General features: G+C 47.5%; 1 protein-coding gene across 1 annotated transcript in view; it reads left to right on the top strand.

Annotated features, from left to right (window-relative positions):
- Window positions 1-17,959, top strand: part of LOC144931718 (intermembrane lipid transfer protein VPS13B-like) — a 301,466-nt gene extending 283,507 nt beyond the window's left edge. The window contains 9 exon segments of the mRNA XM_078855932.1: window positions 1,333-1,451; window positions 2,519-2,672; window positions 2,674-3,415; window positions 3,784-3,960; window positions 5,465-5,635; window positions 9,237-9,398; window positions 11,031-11,133; window positions 12,715-12,994; window positions 15,823-17,959. Coding sequence (XP_078712058.1) covers window positions 1,333-1,451; window positions 2,519-2,672; window positions 2,674-3,415; window positions 3,784-3,960; window positions 5,465-5,635; window positions 9,237-9,398; window positions 11,031-11,133; window positions 12,715-12,994; window positions 15,823-16,092 — 2,178 coding nt within the window. The 3' untranslated portion in view covers window positions 16,093-17,959.
- The last annotated feature ends 1,423 nt before the right edge of the window (window positions 17,960-19,382 follow it).

Genomic DNA, 19,382 nt, shown 5'->3' with positions numbered 1-19,382 from the left:
TAAAAAATTTATATAAACTTTTTTTTTTATTTTACCAGGTAAGGCCCACTAAGCTATGTAGCTCTTTCTAGATTTGAAGCTTTCGTGACTGCAAGGATTCATACTCTTAGGTTTTTCGGTAAAGTCACGTAAGTAAAAAATAAGTAATAAATAATATAATTGATAAAATGATAGAAATAAAATAATAAATCGCTTATTTCTATTATTTTTTCAATTGTATTATTTATTATTTATTTTTTACCTACGTAACTTTACCGAAAAACCTAAGAGTATGTAGCTCTTTTTCAGAAGCGACCTGGCTATTTACGAATGATAGCTCAGCGAAGTGACTCATTGCGTGGAAATTTATAGCAGCCAAATGCTCTAAAACGCACGTCGATTCTCTAAATGTGGAGGGACAAACCGGAGGACCCGGGGAAAGATCCACGCGACCACGGGGAGAAGTGACTTGCAAATTCCAAATATACAAGCGTCAGGGTCGGGATCGAACACACGACCTCCTGTATATCAGGCGAGCGGGTTAACATCTCGCCACCGGATCGGTCGCCGTAGTTTGAACCTGCTCACGCAAGCGTGGGGCATTATTCCTCCCTGTTGGCAACCTTGAGCCAGGAGTGGAATTTCCACATCCCTATGGCAGCGAGATTATATGCATGGTTGTGCAAATGTTAAGCGCCCATCTATGAGCAGTACCTAGCTTACAATCTTACATTCTTTTCAAATATACGTGAAGGTGATATTTGAATGTCCACATAAATGTATAACATTCGTGAGCTTTAATCCCGCAGAAATATTTTTGTTACACGCAGGAAAGTCTGTAAAAATGTAACATGAGCTCATGGCATTGCCGTTTCGGCTGCGTACTTGTTTTGACATATGACCTGTGTGTAGCAGAAACCCCCACAGGGTTCAACATTACTTTGCACTGCAATTGAAGCTGTGTGTGAATGTTACCACAAGGTGGCATAATCGTACAGGCAATGCGTTGCTCCCCGCCCGTACCTATTTCCCATAAATTACGTGCTCTGATTATTTCCTGTCGCACATGCAATGGTTAACTCCATGTCATGAAAAAAAACAAATCCGATATCCTCCAGGGTACACAGATTAGTTCTTTTTTTTTGTTCTCCGTGTTCCCCCGCTCGCGTTGATGTAAATTTAATCTATTTTAAATGGCTACTTAAGTGAGAAAATTTCCTCCCTGGGGAAGCTGCATCCTGCTAAACCGCTCAACTTCGCAGATGGCGAAATGTTCCGTCGTGGGGGGGGGGGGGGGCGTTGCGTCTCACCGAGCGGACACCCTGCCCCCCCCCCCGCTCTCGCCCCATGCAGGTGGTGTTCCTGCCAGGCTTCGGCTGCGTCTACGTCAACATCTCGCACCACCGGAGCTCCCTCTCCGTGAGCATCGCCCCCGAGAGCAGGGCGGGGCCCGTGCTCACCTCCCTGCGCAGGTGGGACGCGCCCACACGGCCCCGAGGAAGTGGACGCGACGGAGCCACCTCGGAATATTCGTGTGTGCCTGCCGTGTAGTTTTTTCGGAAGTTCTTGCTGTAATGGCTCTCCGGTGTGATTTTTTTTTTTGCGGGGCTGTGCCGCGTGTTGTTTATAACCAAACTATAAACTTATTTTATTTTTCCAGGTAAGGCCCACTGAGCTATATATATCTCTTTTTTCAGAAGCGACCTGGCCACAAATGATAGCCCGATGAAGTGGCTTATCGCGTGGAAATGTAAAGCAGCCAAATGCTCAAAACGAATGCTTTTAAATGTGGAGGGAAAAACCGGAGCACCCAGAGAAAAATCCACGCGACCACGGGAAGAGAGACACGCAAACCCCAAATATACAGGGGTCAGGGTCGGGATCGAACCCACCACATCCTGTATACTCAAGCGAGGTTGTAAAGATCTCGTAACGATGTCCCGACACTTCACTCCACAGCTTCTTTAGGAACTGAATTCTTCCCCTTTGTGATAGTTGTAATACATCGGTTCCCATGCATTGCATTGCGTGGGTGAGAATCCGTAATTTTACATTACGTTCACGTAAATATAATAATGATCAATAATTTATTGCCATTATCAGTCAACCGTTGACTGAAGGCCTCTTCACGCTGCGCCAAGCACAGCGAGTGCATTAATCGCTCTACCACCACTGCCTGACCCACCTCCCAAACTAGCATGGCACTATTTACGTATAATATCAATACGTTCGAAACTGCAAGGCAAATAAAAAAAGAAGAGGCACGTGCCTATGTAGAACTTATTTCGCACCGTACGTCGCCATCCGTGCTAATCGGAGGTGCGGGGGAGGGACAACAAACTAAATACAAAAAGCAGTTCTCAAGAAAGGAATGATTTAAAAGTGCTTGGCTCCAGTGGCTTCCTAATATCGGAAGGAAGAGCGTTCCAGACGGCCGCAGAAGCGCATCCGAAAGCGCGCGATGCAGCGCCCTTCTTCGTCACACGTTCACAGCACGCACACGCGTGCCACATACGTCCGCTCGCTTTGTCCCACACAGGGAGACGCGCCACAACAGCCTGGACCTGCAGGTGTCCTTGGCCCAGGTGAGCGCCGTCCTCGCCGACGACGTCACCAACCCCGCGTCGTCCAGCGAGCTGCTCCGCCTCACGGCCGACGACGTCGTGCTGAGCCTCTCCCCGGCGAGGGCGACCCCCCCCCCCTCGCGAGGGAAGGGGGTCATCCTCGGCGGCGGGCCCCGGCGCCCCGCGTCCCGACCCCGCGGTGTCCGCCGGCTCGCTCGCGGACGACGGCGGCGGCGGCGACGGCTGCGCCCTGGAGGTCATCGTCGGAGACCTGCAGCTTGACAATCAGCTCTTCGAGAGGACGAGCTTCCACTTCCCCGTGCTGCTGTGCCGGGTGGACCCCGGGCCCGAGGACGCGGGCCCCCGCGGCTACGCGGGCGTGCCGGAGCGTGCCCTCGGAGGGGCGGACGTCGACGGGCGCCGCGAGGGCGCCGCCTTCCGAGCCCTCGTCGTGTTCGACGAGGCCCCGGACTTCGGCTTCCACCCGACGGAGGTGGAGCTCGAGTTCGAGCCCATGCGGCTCTACCTGGAGGACACCTTGGTCTACTACGTGAAGACGCTGCTGGCCACGTTCGCGCCGGACGGCCGAGCCCGCCGCTGGCCGGACGACCGGCCCGCGGGCGACGACGCGGCGCCGTGGGACGTGGCGCGGTCCTCGCTGGCGCTTCTGCAGCCCGTGCAGCTGCGCCGGCTGGCGGTGCGGCCGCTGCGGCTGCTCGTGAGCGTGCACGCCTCGCTCAAGCTCTACATCGCCTCGGACCACACGCCGCTCGCGTTCTCAGAGTTCGAGCGCGGGCCGCTGTTCACCACCCCGAGGCAGCTCGTGCACGCCCTGGCCATGCACTACGCGGCGGGGGCTCTCTTCCGCGCCGGTCAGTGGCAACGGGGGGACCAAAGGCCACTCGCCGTGCCCGTTGGGGTTTGACAGCACGATGGGGGGGTGTTGTCACGTGTTGTGTATTGTGGGGGGGCGCACGTCAGGGGCCGCGCTAATAGCCACCAGGGGCCGCCAGTGGCCCGCGGGCCTTGCAATGAAGAACACTGAAGTAGAGTATAACGTGCTTATTCAAATTTCCACGCGATGTGCCACTTCGTTTAGCTATCATTTGTGGCCAGGTCGCTTCTGAAAAAGAGCCACACAACTCGGTGCGGGCCTTTACCTGATAAGGTAAAAAATAAAAAGTTCATAGTTTCAGTTTCACGACGTTGACCTTTGCGCGCATTCTCGGTTCGCCCGCAGGGTGGGTGGTGGGATCCCTGGAGATCCTGGGCAGCCCGGCCAGCCTCGTGCGCAGCGTCGGCAACGGCATCGCGGACTTCTTCCGGCTGCCGTACGAAGGGCTCACGCGAGGCCCCGGGGCGTTCGTCAGTGGCGTATCCAGAGGCACCACTTCCTTCGTGAAGCACATTTCCAAAGGCACGTTCGGCGTCTCCGTGAACCCCTCGGTTCAAGAAGCCTACTAAATATCTGCGGGACCCTTCTTTTTTTATTTTTGGCCAGTATCAAGATGATGAAACACGAATTGGCTTTCTTTAATTCTAGATTTGAAGCTTTCGTGACTGAAACGATTAATACTCTTAGGTTTTTTCGGTAAAGTCACGTAGGTAAAAAATCCAATTAAAAGTTAATAAAAGTAATAATGGAAATAAAATAAAAGAAAAAATCACGACGTTTCTTTACCCTTTCCTGGCAAGAATACGGGAGGTGTTAAGATGTTCATTCACCAAATGGACACCTGTTACATAGCATCATGTCCGAATTAACCACGCATACTTATGGTAAAACGTGCAAAAAAACAACCATGCTTTGGCAACGTATGCATTGTCCTTTAAACTGATTTGGCCGACACCAGAGACAGCCTCCTCAATGGCCTTGTCTCACCACCAGTGCGAAAAGGTGACCAAAACTCTTAGATGTCGTCGCAATTTTATTAGTTGCTGGACGCTTGGAGTCGAGGGCCTTTAGGCCTGTACTCAACGGGGGGGGGGGGGGGGGTTGGCTACGTACGGTGCGAAAGAAGTTCAACATACATACGTCCGAATGTCAAATGCTAAACAGAATGAGTAACCATGTCTGCTCATGTCTGTCGTGCATTCTGCTGTAGCTCTTACTGTAAAGGCCGTTGCGACACCCACGGGGCTCCACCCCCACCGCGCCACACAATGCTATGGGGCTGGTCTCATTTATCTGTTGCTCTACTTGAGCGGCAGTGCTTCAAGCTGCGTGAGCCCACGGCAGTGATTTTCTCAGTACCGGTGCAAAATGCTACTGATAAATACAAGGGGTGCGACAACTCCACCCCTAGCGAATGTGTCACGATTCAGGGCATCGATTGAATTCTAGTGGCTGGAAGCGCCATGTGAATCCATTACATACCACATATATATACGGATTTTAAAATGTTGTTTGTTCACTAATGTATTGTGAGTTTAAGGATCAACATGAATTCATCAATGCATCGTTATATTCCTGCTAAATAATATTCCCAATCGTATATTGAGGTTTTCTTGAAAAAAAAATCACAGATTTTACGGGCCTCTTTCAATCCATTGCTGGGTAAAGGCCTTCCCATTGCTGGGTAAAGGCCTTCCCATTCTGTGTCGGTCGTGGAGGTTTTTATTACCATACTTCACCACGCTGGCGAGTGTTGGTTGGTGATGGCGGGTTGGTGATGGCGGGCCAGTGGTGCCAAAGACCAAGTCAGATACCACTCGCCACGAATGTTGGAGGTGGCCGGAAACCTGAAAAAACGGATGTTACCTTAGAAAACCTTTCTAGCGTTTTTGCAGTCGGAATTGGAGCATTTCATTGAATTTCAATTGTCACTATTCCAGTTTATCTTTTTTTTCCATATCCGTGCTTGGCGCAAGGTGAAGACACTTAACGTCTGTGTTTTCTTTCCACCGTGGTGGGGAAACAGGCACGCTGACGTCCATCACCAACCTGGCCACGAGCCTCGCGCGGAACATGGACCGCCTGTCGCTGGACGAGGAGCACTCGAGCCGCCAGGAGGAGTGGCGTCGGCAGCTGCCCGAGAGTCTGGGTGACGGCCTGAGACAGGGCCTCTCGCGCCTCGGCCTGAGCCTGCTCGGTGAGACAAGCACACAAACTACGGTCATCCTCGCGGCAGCGGCTTTTTTGCTGGCCATCGAACAAAGACGGTCACCGCATCGCGCGCGCGCGCTTTCGGATGCGGTTCTGTGGCCGTCTGGAACGCTCTTCCTTCCAATATTAGGAAGCCGCTGGAGCTATGTACTTTCATATCTAGATTGAAAACTAATTTCTTTAGAAGTGGTTTTTGCGCTTAGTTTTTTTTTCCTTCCCCCATACCTCCGATAAGCACGTTTGGCTGCGTACGTTGCGAAAGAAGTTCAACGTACTCTTAGGTTTTTTCGGTAAAGTCACATAGGTAAAAATAAATAATAAAATATAAATAATAGAAATAATAATAGAAAGAAAGTTAGTGATTTATAATTTCATTTATATTATTATTTCTATTATTTTTATTTTATTACTTATTTTTACCTACGTGACTTAAGAATATGAATCCTTGCAGTCACGAAAGCTTCAAATCTAGAAGTTCAACGTACATATTTTACATACATACAGAGGGCTCCTTAGCCTGCGAGCGGAACTGTCAGGCTCAGCACGTAGGCTCTCGCAGACGCTCACAATCCAAGCATGGTCTGCCAGGTTGTGCCGCACGCTGAGCATTCACCTTCCTCACCTGGTCTCCTATGCCCTTGTAAGGTTGGAGACCAGGTTGGTTTCCACACTGCAGTGTGTGGTGACGGATTGAGAAAAAATATGCTCAATGCGCGGTATCACCTGGAAGATGACCACACTAGCATTAAGCGTGGCTGTGGCAACCTACTAAATACATCGCGCTCTGTGTTATAAGAAGAGCCCATAGAACTTCTCTTATCAGCACACACACAGCAGGGAGTGTACTTTCCCACACAGCGTGGTATATGAGATGCTTCTTGCCTGACAGCCGCACGGATATTGTTAATTATCGGAGCTGGATTGGTGCCATAATAATAATTGAAAACCCAAAGTTAATTCTACGTGGTTTTTTTCGTGTGCGCAGTAGTCATTGGGCAGAGACCATGAACTGGATACACTTGAGAACTCTGTTTAATCACAGGTGGCTTAAACCTGAATTTGAACCCAGGTTCTTAAGCTTAATGTTCTGAACCTTTATCCACCCATCCACTCCCTGGATTGCGTATGTGCCCTACAATTAAACGATACACATTTTGTTAATTTTACCAGATTAGGCCCACTAAGCTATGTGGCTTTTTTTCAGAAGCGACCTGGCCACAAATGATAGCTCAACGAAGTGGCTTATCACGTGGAAAATCATAGCAGCCAAATACTCTAAACGCACGTTTCTAAATGTGGAAGGAAAAACTGGAGGACCTGCAGAAAAATCCATGTGACCGCAGGGGGAGAGACACGCAAACCCCAAATATACAGCAGCAGGCGTCAGTGTCGGGATATAACCCACGACCTCCTGTATACCAGGCGAGGTAGTTAACGTCTCGTCACCGTGGCACTCTAAACATGTCGTGATGGCGATTAATAATAATACAAATTCCATGATTTATTCAGGAAAGTCTCACGGCATCTATGAAACATTTTTCAGAAGGGGCCTGCAATGGGATGGTTGAGCGAGTGCTTTTTAATGACATTTTTATATTTCTTACATGTTTCGCATGCATTCAGCGGGAAGGTGACATTCCCAAGCAATCAAATGAGCTCTTACACACCTCGGGCCATTTGCCCCAGGCTCATCTACGCGGGTTTGAAGCTTTGCGAACGAGAGTAGAAGATGTGAGAGTTGAAATCAAGCAACGCTGCCAGAGCGCTTTGGTTACGTCACGATACAGGGGTGCTTCAAAAAGATGTTAACACTTACATGGGACAATAATTTTTAATGAAAAAAGAACGGATAATAACACTGTAACATGCTAAGAAATCTTCTTGGTTATTTCGGTAAAGTCACGTGACTTTACCGAAAGAACCAAGAAGATGAATCCCTGCAGTCACGAAAGCTTTAAATCAAAATGATAACAAATTTATGTTAATAGCTTCAAAATATCAAAGACTCTCCACTTGTTCGCCATCATTATCAACACACGCCTGGAATCTTCTCCAGGTGGTCTCCAGAGCCCGGAGGCACATTGCTTGTGGTGTTGTTGTAAATTGTCAGAAGTGTTAACACCGTTTGAAGCACCCTGTATTGATGTTTTAAAATGTATGGGAACAACCTCGCAGTGAGATCAATCGAGTGCCGCAATGGTGTGCATGACTAACTTTAAAGTGTTTTCCCCACATTTATTAAGTTTCAAACTCATTATTGACGGCGCGTGAGACACAGCCCATCTTGCGTTGTCTACAACGTAACAGCTGTTCATATTTTCGGATGCGTCTCCCTTACAACAGGTGGCAACCCCCCTTTGCCGAAAAGTCAGAGCCATGTTATCGTTGCGCGTGATGGTATTGCCATCCTACTACTTCTGCCAGTTCGTGTCAATATCTCACTCGCTCCTGCCGACACGTAAAGTAACAAGCAACGCCAGATCTGTTTCTTTTACCGGCTCGTACCTCCTTCAAGTTCAAGTTCATTTATTTGGTATAGCCCTGTGAGCCATTCGGCTCTTGAATCGGGTGCAACCACAACAAACAAAAACCAAAAACATGAACAAGAAAACATCTTAAAGTGACTATGTGACTAAGTGCAAACAGAAAATCCAGGAGAAGACAGCAAAATATTGCAGAAAAAGCACCTTACACCAACGCTGTGTGCAATAATCACAGTGGGATGCAAGTCAAACAACAACAACAACCAGACAACATAGATTAACTACCTTCATCAATATTCCAGTGAATTGACACTGCTCTCTGTGCTCACGTTGTTTCGCAGAGTGCTAACGTAAGAGAGGTTACAAATGTGTGGGGGCCATTCGGTCCATCGAGCTCGTTCGGCCGTTCGTGGCATACGGATTCCACAATCTCATCTAGGCGTTTATAGAATAGTCCAAAGCGAATCAGCTTCCACAAGATGATCAGCAAGGGTGTTTGAGACTCAACGTGTGCATACGTTGCAGCAGATTGTAAGATCTAAGCGTGCGCATATATATATAGTCACCGGCTAGCTTAGAACTCTCGCCTGGTGAAAATAAACTTAAACTAGATATTTATTATCTGTCGGCAGATTGTCCTAGTCGTGGATTAACCGTGCTCACCTGCTGCCTTATGTGTGCACGCAGGTTTTGGTATCATAATCCTGCCCATGCAGTATGAGTCAGTGACCCAGTGGGCCATGCGATAGCACACACGTCGGCAGGGGGAACCGATTACTTTCCAAAACTGCAATCGCGGACGACGCATTTTTTTACGTCTTCTCCCCCATTCTACATAGGCACGTAAATGCATGCCCGTGTGAGTGTAGCCTATTGTCGGGCGTGGTGCTGGCCATCCACCCCCTCGTGCGCCGTGCCGGCCTTTCGTAGGTGCTACTCGCTAGCAGCACTTGCCCCGACAGTCTGTTGTTTTATTTGGGCAATCCCACTCCATCTCAAAATTTTTGCCAGATAGTGGAGAGTTTGACCGGAGAGTTTAACCGTATACACATATGCATTTGCTTTAACTGCGTGTCTTGCGGTGTCGTGATTGTTTTTGCGCAGGTGCCATTGCAGGAATAGTCGACCAGCCAATTCAGAATTTCCAAAAGGCCTCCATCGGCAGCAAGACCAAGGGCGTGATCTCGGGCATGGGCAAGGGGTTGGTTGGCGTCTTCACCAAGCCCATTGCCGGAGCAGCGGAGCTCGTTTCACAGACTGGATATGGTAACGCTGTGTTTCCTTTGCGTTTCATGCGTTTGGTTATAATTCATTAATATACATAAGTAGAAATGTACGGTAATTTTGCTGCCCATTGTCAACGTTATCTCATCTTAAAGGAATTTACATTTCGCCTTCACCAAGGTCGCTTTACAAAGAATTAACAATGAGTGTGATGGTGGCGATGAGGTGAATGAAAGAGATGAGAGGAAGCAATGGGAGCACATCTGTGATGATGCGCGATTTGGGCAAAAGCGAAATTGATGACAGTAAATCATGATGATGATTAATAGATTGAATGAATGGGGCAACGAGTGGTAGCCGTATGATAAGAATACGTAGAGGGGAAATTAACGGTGGTGGTTATGAGGATGAGATTAAGGGGTCGTGGGGTCGAGCTGGGGAACAATGAGTGAGTTGAGAGTTGGAGCCGAAACTTGTGAGCGACGGTGACCGCTTAATGTGGAGAGGGGGAAGTTCGATCCAGTGAAGGGGCGGGGGGACCAAGAATAGAAAAAGAGCGAATGCGTGGATTGAGCGCAAGCCGAAGGAGGAACAGAGAAGAGAGAGAGACGGCAAAGATAGAGAATGCAGAGGACGAGAAGGCGACACGTAGAAAGATACAAGAGTGGCAAGACACGGTGGGGCGGGACCATGAAGAGATTTGGAGACCAGCGTGAGGAATTCGGACAGGCAACGGCAGTACACAAGGAGCCAATGCAGTTGCGCAAGGAGGGTCGAGGTACGGGAATTATAGGGAAGGGTTGAATATGATCCGAGCTGAGTTGTTTTGGATTTGTCGAAGGGGAGCAAAAGATTAAGAGAGCCACAGTAGTCCAGGCGGGTGTGGATAAGGTAACGGATGGGAAGTTTTTCAGCAGAGGTGGAAATAAGCAGTGGGATGTTACGAATGTTGAACGAATGCAACCGGCAAGCGTGGGTAGTGGCGGAAATGTGATTGGTGAGGGAGAGGGAAGAGATAGCAGTTATGTTGCGGGCTGAGGAAATAGGGAAAAGGAGGGGAAATAAATGCTGGGACAGGGAGGAGGGGAAAGGGTGGCAGGGAAAAATATAATTAAGAGTTTTGGAAGGGTTGATGGACAGGAAGTGACGTGAGGTCCAAGGTTGGACAGAAACCAGGCAGGCCCCGGAGAAAAATCCACGTGACCACAGGGAGATCAGACATGCAAACTCCAAATATACAGCAGGTGTCAGCGTCGGGATCGAACCCGCGACCTCCTGCGTACCAGGCAGGATACTTTTCTTCACACGTTGGCACCTTCCTGGGGCAGTCGCTTCTGACCGAGCTTATTTCTTAATCACTCTGAAGCTGCCGCACGTAATATTTTGCCGAGCGTTTGCGAATGTTACAGTTACATTTTTACTTTTCGCTTGACTGAAAAGTTTCTCACTCGTCAAAAAATGTGGCATTAAGTATTAAGTAAAGTTATATTATCGGCTCGTTGCTTGAATTGGCAATACCCCGCATTATTGTCAACTTTTTTTTGCCTTTTTCACACGTGCCAAACAACCATGAGTTCAGCCATTTCACGTTTACATTGCTTTTTCGAGATGTAAATAACCGCCTTGCACGGTCCTCTCGAATTTCTTTCACCTCACTTTGCAATTTTTCTTCAGGCATTCTGCACGGCGCCGGCTTGAGGCAGTTCCCAAAGCAGCGCTTCTCACCGACGGACGAGGCAGCTGTCTTGGCACCCAACAGCCACGCTAAATACGTCTGGTGAGTCACTCTCGCCAAAAACGGTTGTTCACGCGAGCCCTTGCCGGTACAACACTGGGTTGTCGTGGGTTGCGCTGCACGGCTCTCCCGGGACCTTTTCTGGTCGGACCTGCGCGTTGTTTGTCTGACGTTTCACCTCCATGTGCTGGGAGCTTCTTGTCCGTTTTCTCGGGATTAGCAGCGGAATGCGCCAATTTTTTCTGCGTCCCTTGGAGGATCCACTGCTACGAGAGGCGGCGCTTGCGCTCCCGCGTCCCTCGAGAGTTACAGAAGGGTGGGCTCCTTCCCCCGCACCTCCAGTTAGCACGGATGGCTGTGTACGGTGCGAAAGAAGTTCGACAAACATAAGCCGGGCGGATTCTGAAGCCAGCTCTCATCTTAATACAAGAGTATAATGTGGATATTGCAGGCTGACTTCGCAGCTGCGGGCAGGAAGAAAAGGGCGTCAGGTTCATGAAATTAGAAGATCATCTCGTGGCATTTATTCGTGTTATTTTGATGTTAATACATAGAGGCACTTGAGTGACACCTGGTACTATCGCTTGTACAAGTCTACATGTGGAGCCCGTGTGCCACTCCACTGCTGAATGAAGGCCTCCCCACGTGGTGTCAGTGGGTGGGGGGTTATTTGTTCATTTTTATTTTTACGCTGGTCAGTGCGGATTGTAGGCAGGGAGCATCGATATTGGAGCAAAAGTACAGCGACGGATTTTTCGCACTGCCCCTGATTACGAAGTAGGCCCACAAACAGCCTATGACGTCTGTTTCTGTGCACGGTGGTCGCCCATTTGTAAGTGCTATCAAGGCTCAACGCTGCTAAGCTTCCAAGATGTGATGAGATTGGGTGATTTGGGCATCGGCTGATTTAGGCATAGGCACATAACGAAATCGCGTAACATAGACCACACAGTCACTCAACCCACAATGCACCACACGAGACAGCTGCCTGCCAAGTCGCGCATACAGCACACGCAATTTTGTCCCACGTCCGCCCGCATTGCCGCACATGAGTGATTTAAAAACGCATTCAGAGAATTTTGTGTGTATAGGTTAGCCGCGTAAAGCGAGGGAAACCTTTATTTGCGTACACACCCAGGATGCTGCTGTTGTGTCATGGTTAGCACACTGGACTGGACTTGCAATCCAGAGGTTGCCTGTTTGATTCGGTCTCCTGGCGCAGCAGTTTAAACAACGGTGCAAGTTTCTTAAATCTCCCCCCCCCACCCTTCTCCAACCCAGCAGGATAAATGTGTTAGAACACAGTCCATCGGCAGGTTGCGTGTAGTGGGGTAAAACGTGGGTACTCTCACCTCTTCCAAAACGTCTTGCCAGCGTGTAAGCGTAGTTCAAATATTCTTTCTAAGGGCTCTCTATAGCTTCGTTAAAAATGCGCGGCTACTGGTGGTTTCCATTTAAAGTAACCGACACATGCACGTATGTATGTTGCACCTCTTTCGCAACGTATGTATTCGGAGGATGCGATGACGATTCTCCCGACTCGGACGTACATCGAGTAACCAGGCAGGGCCACACCTCTCCCCCCCCACCACCCACACCCCCGGCCCCGTGCCCCACACACAGGAAAATGCTGCAAGCACTGGGCCGCCCGGAGGCGCTCATGGCTCTGGAGGTGGTGATGATCAGCGGAGCGGGCGTGGAGCACGAGGGCTGCCTCTTGCTCACGGCCGACGTGCTCTTCGTGGTGAGCCTCAGCGAGGACACGCAGCAGCAGGCCTTCCCCGTCACCGAGGTGTCGTGCCGCATGTCGCTCGCCCAGGCGGGCCTGCTCGAGGTGCAGCTCAAGCAGCCGAGTGGCGGCGGCGGCGGCGGCGGCGGCGGCGGTGGCGACGACACGCCGGAGGTAAGAGGAGACCACCCCACCCCTAGCCACCGTGATGATGATGAGAGAGAGAGAGACACACAAACTCCAAATATACAGCAGGTGTCAGGGTCGGGATCGAACCCACGACCTCCTGTGTACCAGGCGAGGTAGTTAACATCTCCTAGCCACCGTGGCGCTCCTTGTCGTCCCTTGTCGTTGCGGTTGCGGGCTTCGCCCGGGACTTGGATTCACAACGCCTGGCCGCCTTTGTCTCCCCAGTGGCGATGTTCACACACCACACCAGTGACTCGTTTGAGGCTGAGTCGACCTAGGGGAGGCCCAGGACCGGTTAAAATAATCGTCACCGGTGGTGGCCGTGAGTGGGAATCGAACGCGGGTCGCCGGGTTCGTAGCACAGTGCGCTAACCACTACACTTTCACATGCGCGGGTCACGTGACAGATGTGACGTCACAGCTCACTTGCTGTGCAAAAAATATATGCATTATTGAGCTCCCCCCCCGAAAAAAAGTCTATTTTTATAACTTTTGCATGGTGTACAGTCTGGAAAGTACCCACATGGCAAATTTAAAGTTTGTTGCATGTCGGGAAGTACGCTAAACAATTTGAACAGACACACATAATTACAACTTTGCTCTTTCTATATATGGAGATAACAAAGAAGAGGCTTAACCAAAGCTGTTGATGCTTTGGCGTTTGCGTCGTCCTTATACAGTTCACCTTTTGGTGGCCTTTGCTCGATAGCCCCGGTGAGACAACCCCATGAAAGAGGATGTCTGTTAATGCAGACTTGATGCCTTGCAATAGGTGTCCAGGTGTTGTTTGAACATCTTAACAACTGTGTTTTTGTGTTTGCACTATTGAAGGCGTCTTTTATTTTTAACCATGCTGGCTGTGCACGGACTCAAAACGGCAACCTGCCAGCAACAAGCAGCACTATTAGAAGCATAATGCTTTTAAACGTTGCTGAGCACAGACTCAAAAGCCCAAAATACAAATTAACAAATCGATTGGAGGAGTATTTTTTTTTTTCATCACGTTTTTCTACCCACCTGCCACTTGTGTTTTACATCGAGGTGCCGGATTAAAGTAACAGGAAGCAACGCTTGCCCCAACAGTCTGTAAGAATTTACGGTGTATCCGAGCTTTTTTTTCTTCCCCGCGTGGGAAGTTGTGTTAGTGATGTGATGCACCGTTATGAAAGTCACGGTGACCTGGGATTGAATCCCAACTCTGCACAAAGTGAGCGGGGAAACGCTATCTGGATCTGCGCTGAAATTGCTCAACGTCAATTTGGCCTTACGGGAACACCTGATGAGAGTTATAAACATAAGTGGCAGGGCGTAATCAATGGTTCACACCACGACATTGCTTCCCTTGCCAGCCTGAATATTTGATCACCTGCAAAGCACCATATCATTGAGTGCATATTACCCACTATCACAGGTGGATCAGAAACATGGACACTGATTAAGAATATACTAATAGGGTTGTCCCCTTTTTTCTGGCAACAAAACTGACACCTTTTGCAAGGAATCATGCTTACATTAACCACAATACTTGGAGTCAAATGCAAACAAAAAACAATACTCTGATAAAAAAGGGGAAAAACCCTATTAGTATATTTTGGTACTGGCAAAGGAGGTCCCATGATGTAACTGATTAAGAAATTAAGCAAAAGCTTAAGACTGCGCAAAGAAGTATGGAAAGGGGCGTGCTGGAGTTCCGCTGTGAGATAAATAGTCACGAATGGATTCCAGGTCAAAGTCATAATTTTGACTGTTCAGCAAAGTGGGCTTTGGCAGAACATTTCTCAAGAAAAGAGTGATGGCTTGTGAGCGAGAATAACATATTCTTAGGTTTTTCGGTAAAGTCACGTAGGTAAAAAATTAAAATGAATAAAAGAAAAATTAAAATTATTTTTTTTCGGTAAAGTCACGTAGGTAAAAAATTAAAATTAATAAAAGTAAAATAAAAATAAAATAATTTGTATTTTATTTTACTTTTATTAAAATTAAAATTAATACAAGTAAAATAAAATTAAAATAATTTATATTTGTATTTTATTTTACTTTTATTAATTTTAATTTTTTACCTACGTGACTTTACCGAAAAACCTAAATATGAATCCTTGCAGTCACGAAAGCTTCAAATCTAGAATAACATCTCGATGGCAGCCAAAGGAAGGAACGTTCCCAAAGAGGTCACTCCACTGCAGAGATGGCACGTTGATATCACCTCGTGTGCCGGTGCTGGTTGGATTGTAGAATCGCTTGACCGTTGGTGGTTTATCGCCAGGTTGGGGAGGCCTTCATCCAACACTGGGTTGATCATGGCTGACAATGACGAGCCATTGCTATTACAATCCTTAAGACTAAATGAGATATATTTGTAATTGGATGATGTTTCATCATTGGAACCTAATTTGCCAGTAAAAAATATGATAATTGTTGTTTTTTTTTGTGCGCCTTTTGGCGTCATCTGGTCCAACCCATGAGAGACTAGGCTCTAAGGAAAGCTGTCTCGGGTGTGGACCAATCAACTTCAAGGACAGTGCATATATTATCAGAGTTATATTTTTTCTTTGCATTATGGCTGCAGGTATTGTGGTCTATGCAAACATGACTCCTTGTAAAAAAAAGTGTCAGTTTTGTTGCTGGATGATGTTTGTTTGCAAAAGTGGCCGGGTTTGTTGCTGCCCACAACCAACACATTTTGTACCATTATGGCGGCTCCACGGGCCAGCAAATGCTCTCGACGAGTATTTAGCTCGCTACAAGCCTGAAGACCAAACGAGAGGAATCTTCATCTTTAGTGTGTGCGCGTGCGTGTGCTGCTTCAGCAGCAGCAGCAGCAGCAGCAGCAAGCGGAGCTGTGCGGGCAGGAGAAGCTGTCGGAGCAGCAGTACGAGCGCTTGGTCGACTACGTGCGCCGCTCGTCGCAGTACCTGGCCCCGCTGGTGCCGCGGCACGAGCAGGCGCACCCGGTCGCCCGCTCCGCGCCGCCCGCCGCCAACATTAAAACCTACCAGTACCTGGTGCACCCCAGCTTCGGAGAGGTTTTCGTGGGGAGGTTCACACAGGCCAAGAACAGGGCGCTGCACAAAGGCTTTTCGTAAAGGCGATTGGAGGCTGGCGCGATGATAACCGTCGGTCGATCAAGAAGTGACTCGATCGACGGGCGGTTATAGCTGACTATTTTGTGGTCGTTTGACCGGCCCCCCCGTTTAAAAACGGTGGCCGCCGCCACCGCTGGGAATATGCCCACCCCCCCCCCGCCGCCTCCCTACGAGCCGCGGCGAACGTGACGCGGCCGATGACGGCATTGCGTCACCAAGCGCAGCCCATCACCTCCGTCCGGGAGCACGCGTGGAAGCTGAGGTGAGACTATTTTCGTCCGTGCACTCCAATCTGTCGAGTAAATCGGACCAATGATCGGCACGGTATTCGATTGCTTACATCATCGGAGAGCTCAGCGCTAAAGATGATTGTGACGAAATATGCCACGATATTTAATCTCCCCTACGTATCCTCCAACAATTGGATGGGGAGAGTGGCAGGTTGTGCTGAACGTGTTGTAGATGGGGAGAGGACAGTACAGAGCCTTGGGAGGGTTTTCTCCAAGTTGTTTACGATGAATACGAGCAGAACAGATACATTGTCATCTTTGTATTTATTCACGAATATCTCCGACATGCACAATTGTCGTTTAGAATGTTGCCTTATTTAAATTATCTTGTCAGTTCTATTGAGTAAATGATGCAAGTGATTTTGTGTGATTTAGATACAGTGAAGCAATTTGTTTATTTTTTTATGAAGAACAATTCTAAGAGGAAATGAGCACAAGTGCCAGTATTGCGGTAGACACTTCAATATGTTACATTTAGCACCCAATTACATAATGATAAGATCAAAACAACGCATGTTTGTGTTGATTGTAACCAGGTAAGAAATCATTAGGATGAAAATCAAAACTTTAACTTGTATCTGGAGCATTTTCTAAATACATAAACTCAACACAAAAATGTAAACTTATCTGTAGAAAAAGGAATTCCCATCTCCACGTTAGGCATTTATATTTAGTCAAAAGTATGCTGCTCATGCTTTTCTTGACAAGTGGCCACGTGTCTATGATATGAGATGTAAACAACGCCGTGTACGCATGGGTAGATGCCGAGTGCCAGTGTGACATTAGTGGAGGCCTGAGGCCTGTGTGTTCATGGTAGCACATTCCATTGAAGCTGCATGTCGCCAAACAGACACACGTGCTGGCATGCCAACTGTAAATAAATAATAGCTGTTTCGTTTTTCAAATATAAATACATATTGTGTATACTACATATACAGAAATATCGGTGATCAGTTTTACAAGTTTACAGATGAAATGAAAATAAAATGCGTCGCTAATCGTCGGGGGTGTAATAATTCATCCATTCACATCAATTTATAAGCTCACGATACACGCATCAGAGCAATGTTCGTATGTTGATATGTCGTATGGGACCACAGCAGCCACTAAGTGGCCACTACATTTACCCCGATGTACAAATAAACATATTTGTGATCGCATCCCAGACTCGTGGCAACTCATCGAAACGCCACGGGGGTTGGATTGGATTGTTCCCGAAGTTATTCTGCCCCAATCTACCGGCAGGTCTTTGGTTTCTGACTCCCCTTCATTCTGTCCGATTTTGGGTTTGTATGCCCCCCCCCCCTGCCCAGACTGCCTGGGAATTTCAGAATGTTTACTGATATCTGGTTGTATTTGTTTGTTGTTGAACTTGATCGTAGTACACTGCACAGTTTGTTTGACGAGAGACCTAGGCCGATTGAGTGACGTGTTGGTCTCCAGTGGGAAAGGTGGAAGGATATTTCTTTGTGGCTAATGATTAACTTAATTTTAGAACTTTCGTGACTGCAGGAATTATTATTTGTTTCTTTCGGTTAAGTCACGTCTAAAGATAAAATAATAAATTAAATTAAATAATAGAATACGACGTTTCGATTGCAACACAAGCAATCATCATCAGGTATACCTGATGATGATTGCTTGTGTCATCATCAGGTATACCTGATGATGATTGCTTGTGTTGCAATCGAAACGTCGTATTCTATTATTTAATTTAATTTATTATTTTATCTTTAGACGTGACTTAACCGAAAGAAACAAATAATAATGATTAACTGTTCCACCTCTAATAAGCACGTGTTTTATGGCATGCTTACGAAATTAAAGTTATAAGTTAACTCTGAGTACACTAACTCCAATTATAAAGAAACATATTGGCCCCAAATACATATACATGGTGTGCATGTGTTTTATAATTGTGCGTAAATACTAATCAGAGGCACTAACAATGGGGGCTGACTTGCCAGCCGATGACGTGATATACACATATGCATACAGGTTAAACCCACATTTATTATTTTAATAAACATGAGCAAATGTTTACAATTCATTACTGCTGTGTGTCGATACATTGGCGAGAAACAAAAAATATGTTTTGGAAAAGCACGGTAAAATAAAAAGTTGCCGAGTTGATCATATTCCCTTTGATTGACCAATGAGTGGCCAAGATGCATGTACAGGTAGTGGATGGATAAATATTGTCTGTGGGCCGTTTAGAAGTGAGAAGCCGCTGCTTTTGGAAACCTCATAAGATGGGCCCATGCATGAATACAAATAACACAATAATGGTGAATGTCTACGTTTCTGATCCATTTTATAGCAGGAACTAAGCACAGATTACACACATTTTGCTTCAAGTATATCGTTATCTTGCCTTCCATTAACAAGTTGAGGTTTCTAAAACGCACTTCAACTTGTAGTTCATATTTGTATCCCGGTCCACCTTTAATAACTCTCCTTCATATACAATCGCGGATGTGTCGGTGTGACACAAATGTATCGGGCAAAAACACCGAATACGTGGAAATTAATGTCCTGGTTCCATCGATGCAACACGAGAACCCGTGACGACACAATCGGGCACGTGGCGGGCCGAACGCGCGCACGTGACCCACACGTCACTGGGAAGCCATGCTGAGTGGGCCCTGCAAGTCACAAGACCACGCGACGCAACGCTCCGCGTGGCCACTAGGAGGCGCCCGCTTCGGATCGTGTGCCCGGTTGCGTTTTATTTAAACATCAATGACATTAAAGTTTTGATTTAAAGCTTTCGTGACTGCAGGGATTAATATTCTTGGTTATTTCGGTAGAGTCACGTAGAAGGAAAACAATAAAATAATAAAAATATAAAACTAAATTCTCACGACGTTTCGACTGCAACACAAGCTTTATATTTTTATTATGTATTGTTTCCCTTCTACGTGACTTTACCGAAAGAACCAAGAACAGCAATGACATTGCGGAGAAGTACATTTTTATATGTTGCAACATTTTTTTCAC

This window comes from Lampetra fluviatilis, chromosome 4 (assembly GCF_964198595.1).
Source record: "Lampetra fluviatilis chromosome 4, kcLamFluv1.1, whole genome shotgun sequence".
Lineage (NCBI taxonomy): Eukaryota > Metazoa > Chordata > Hyperoartia > Petromyzontiformes > Petromyzontidae > Lampetra > Lampetra fluviatilis.
Note: the sequence above shows the minus strand (reverse complement) of the source record. Positions and strands in the feature narration are given on the sequence as shown.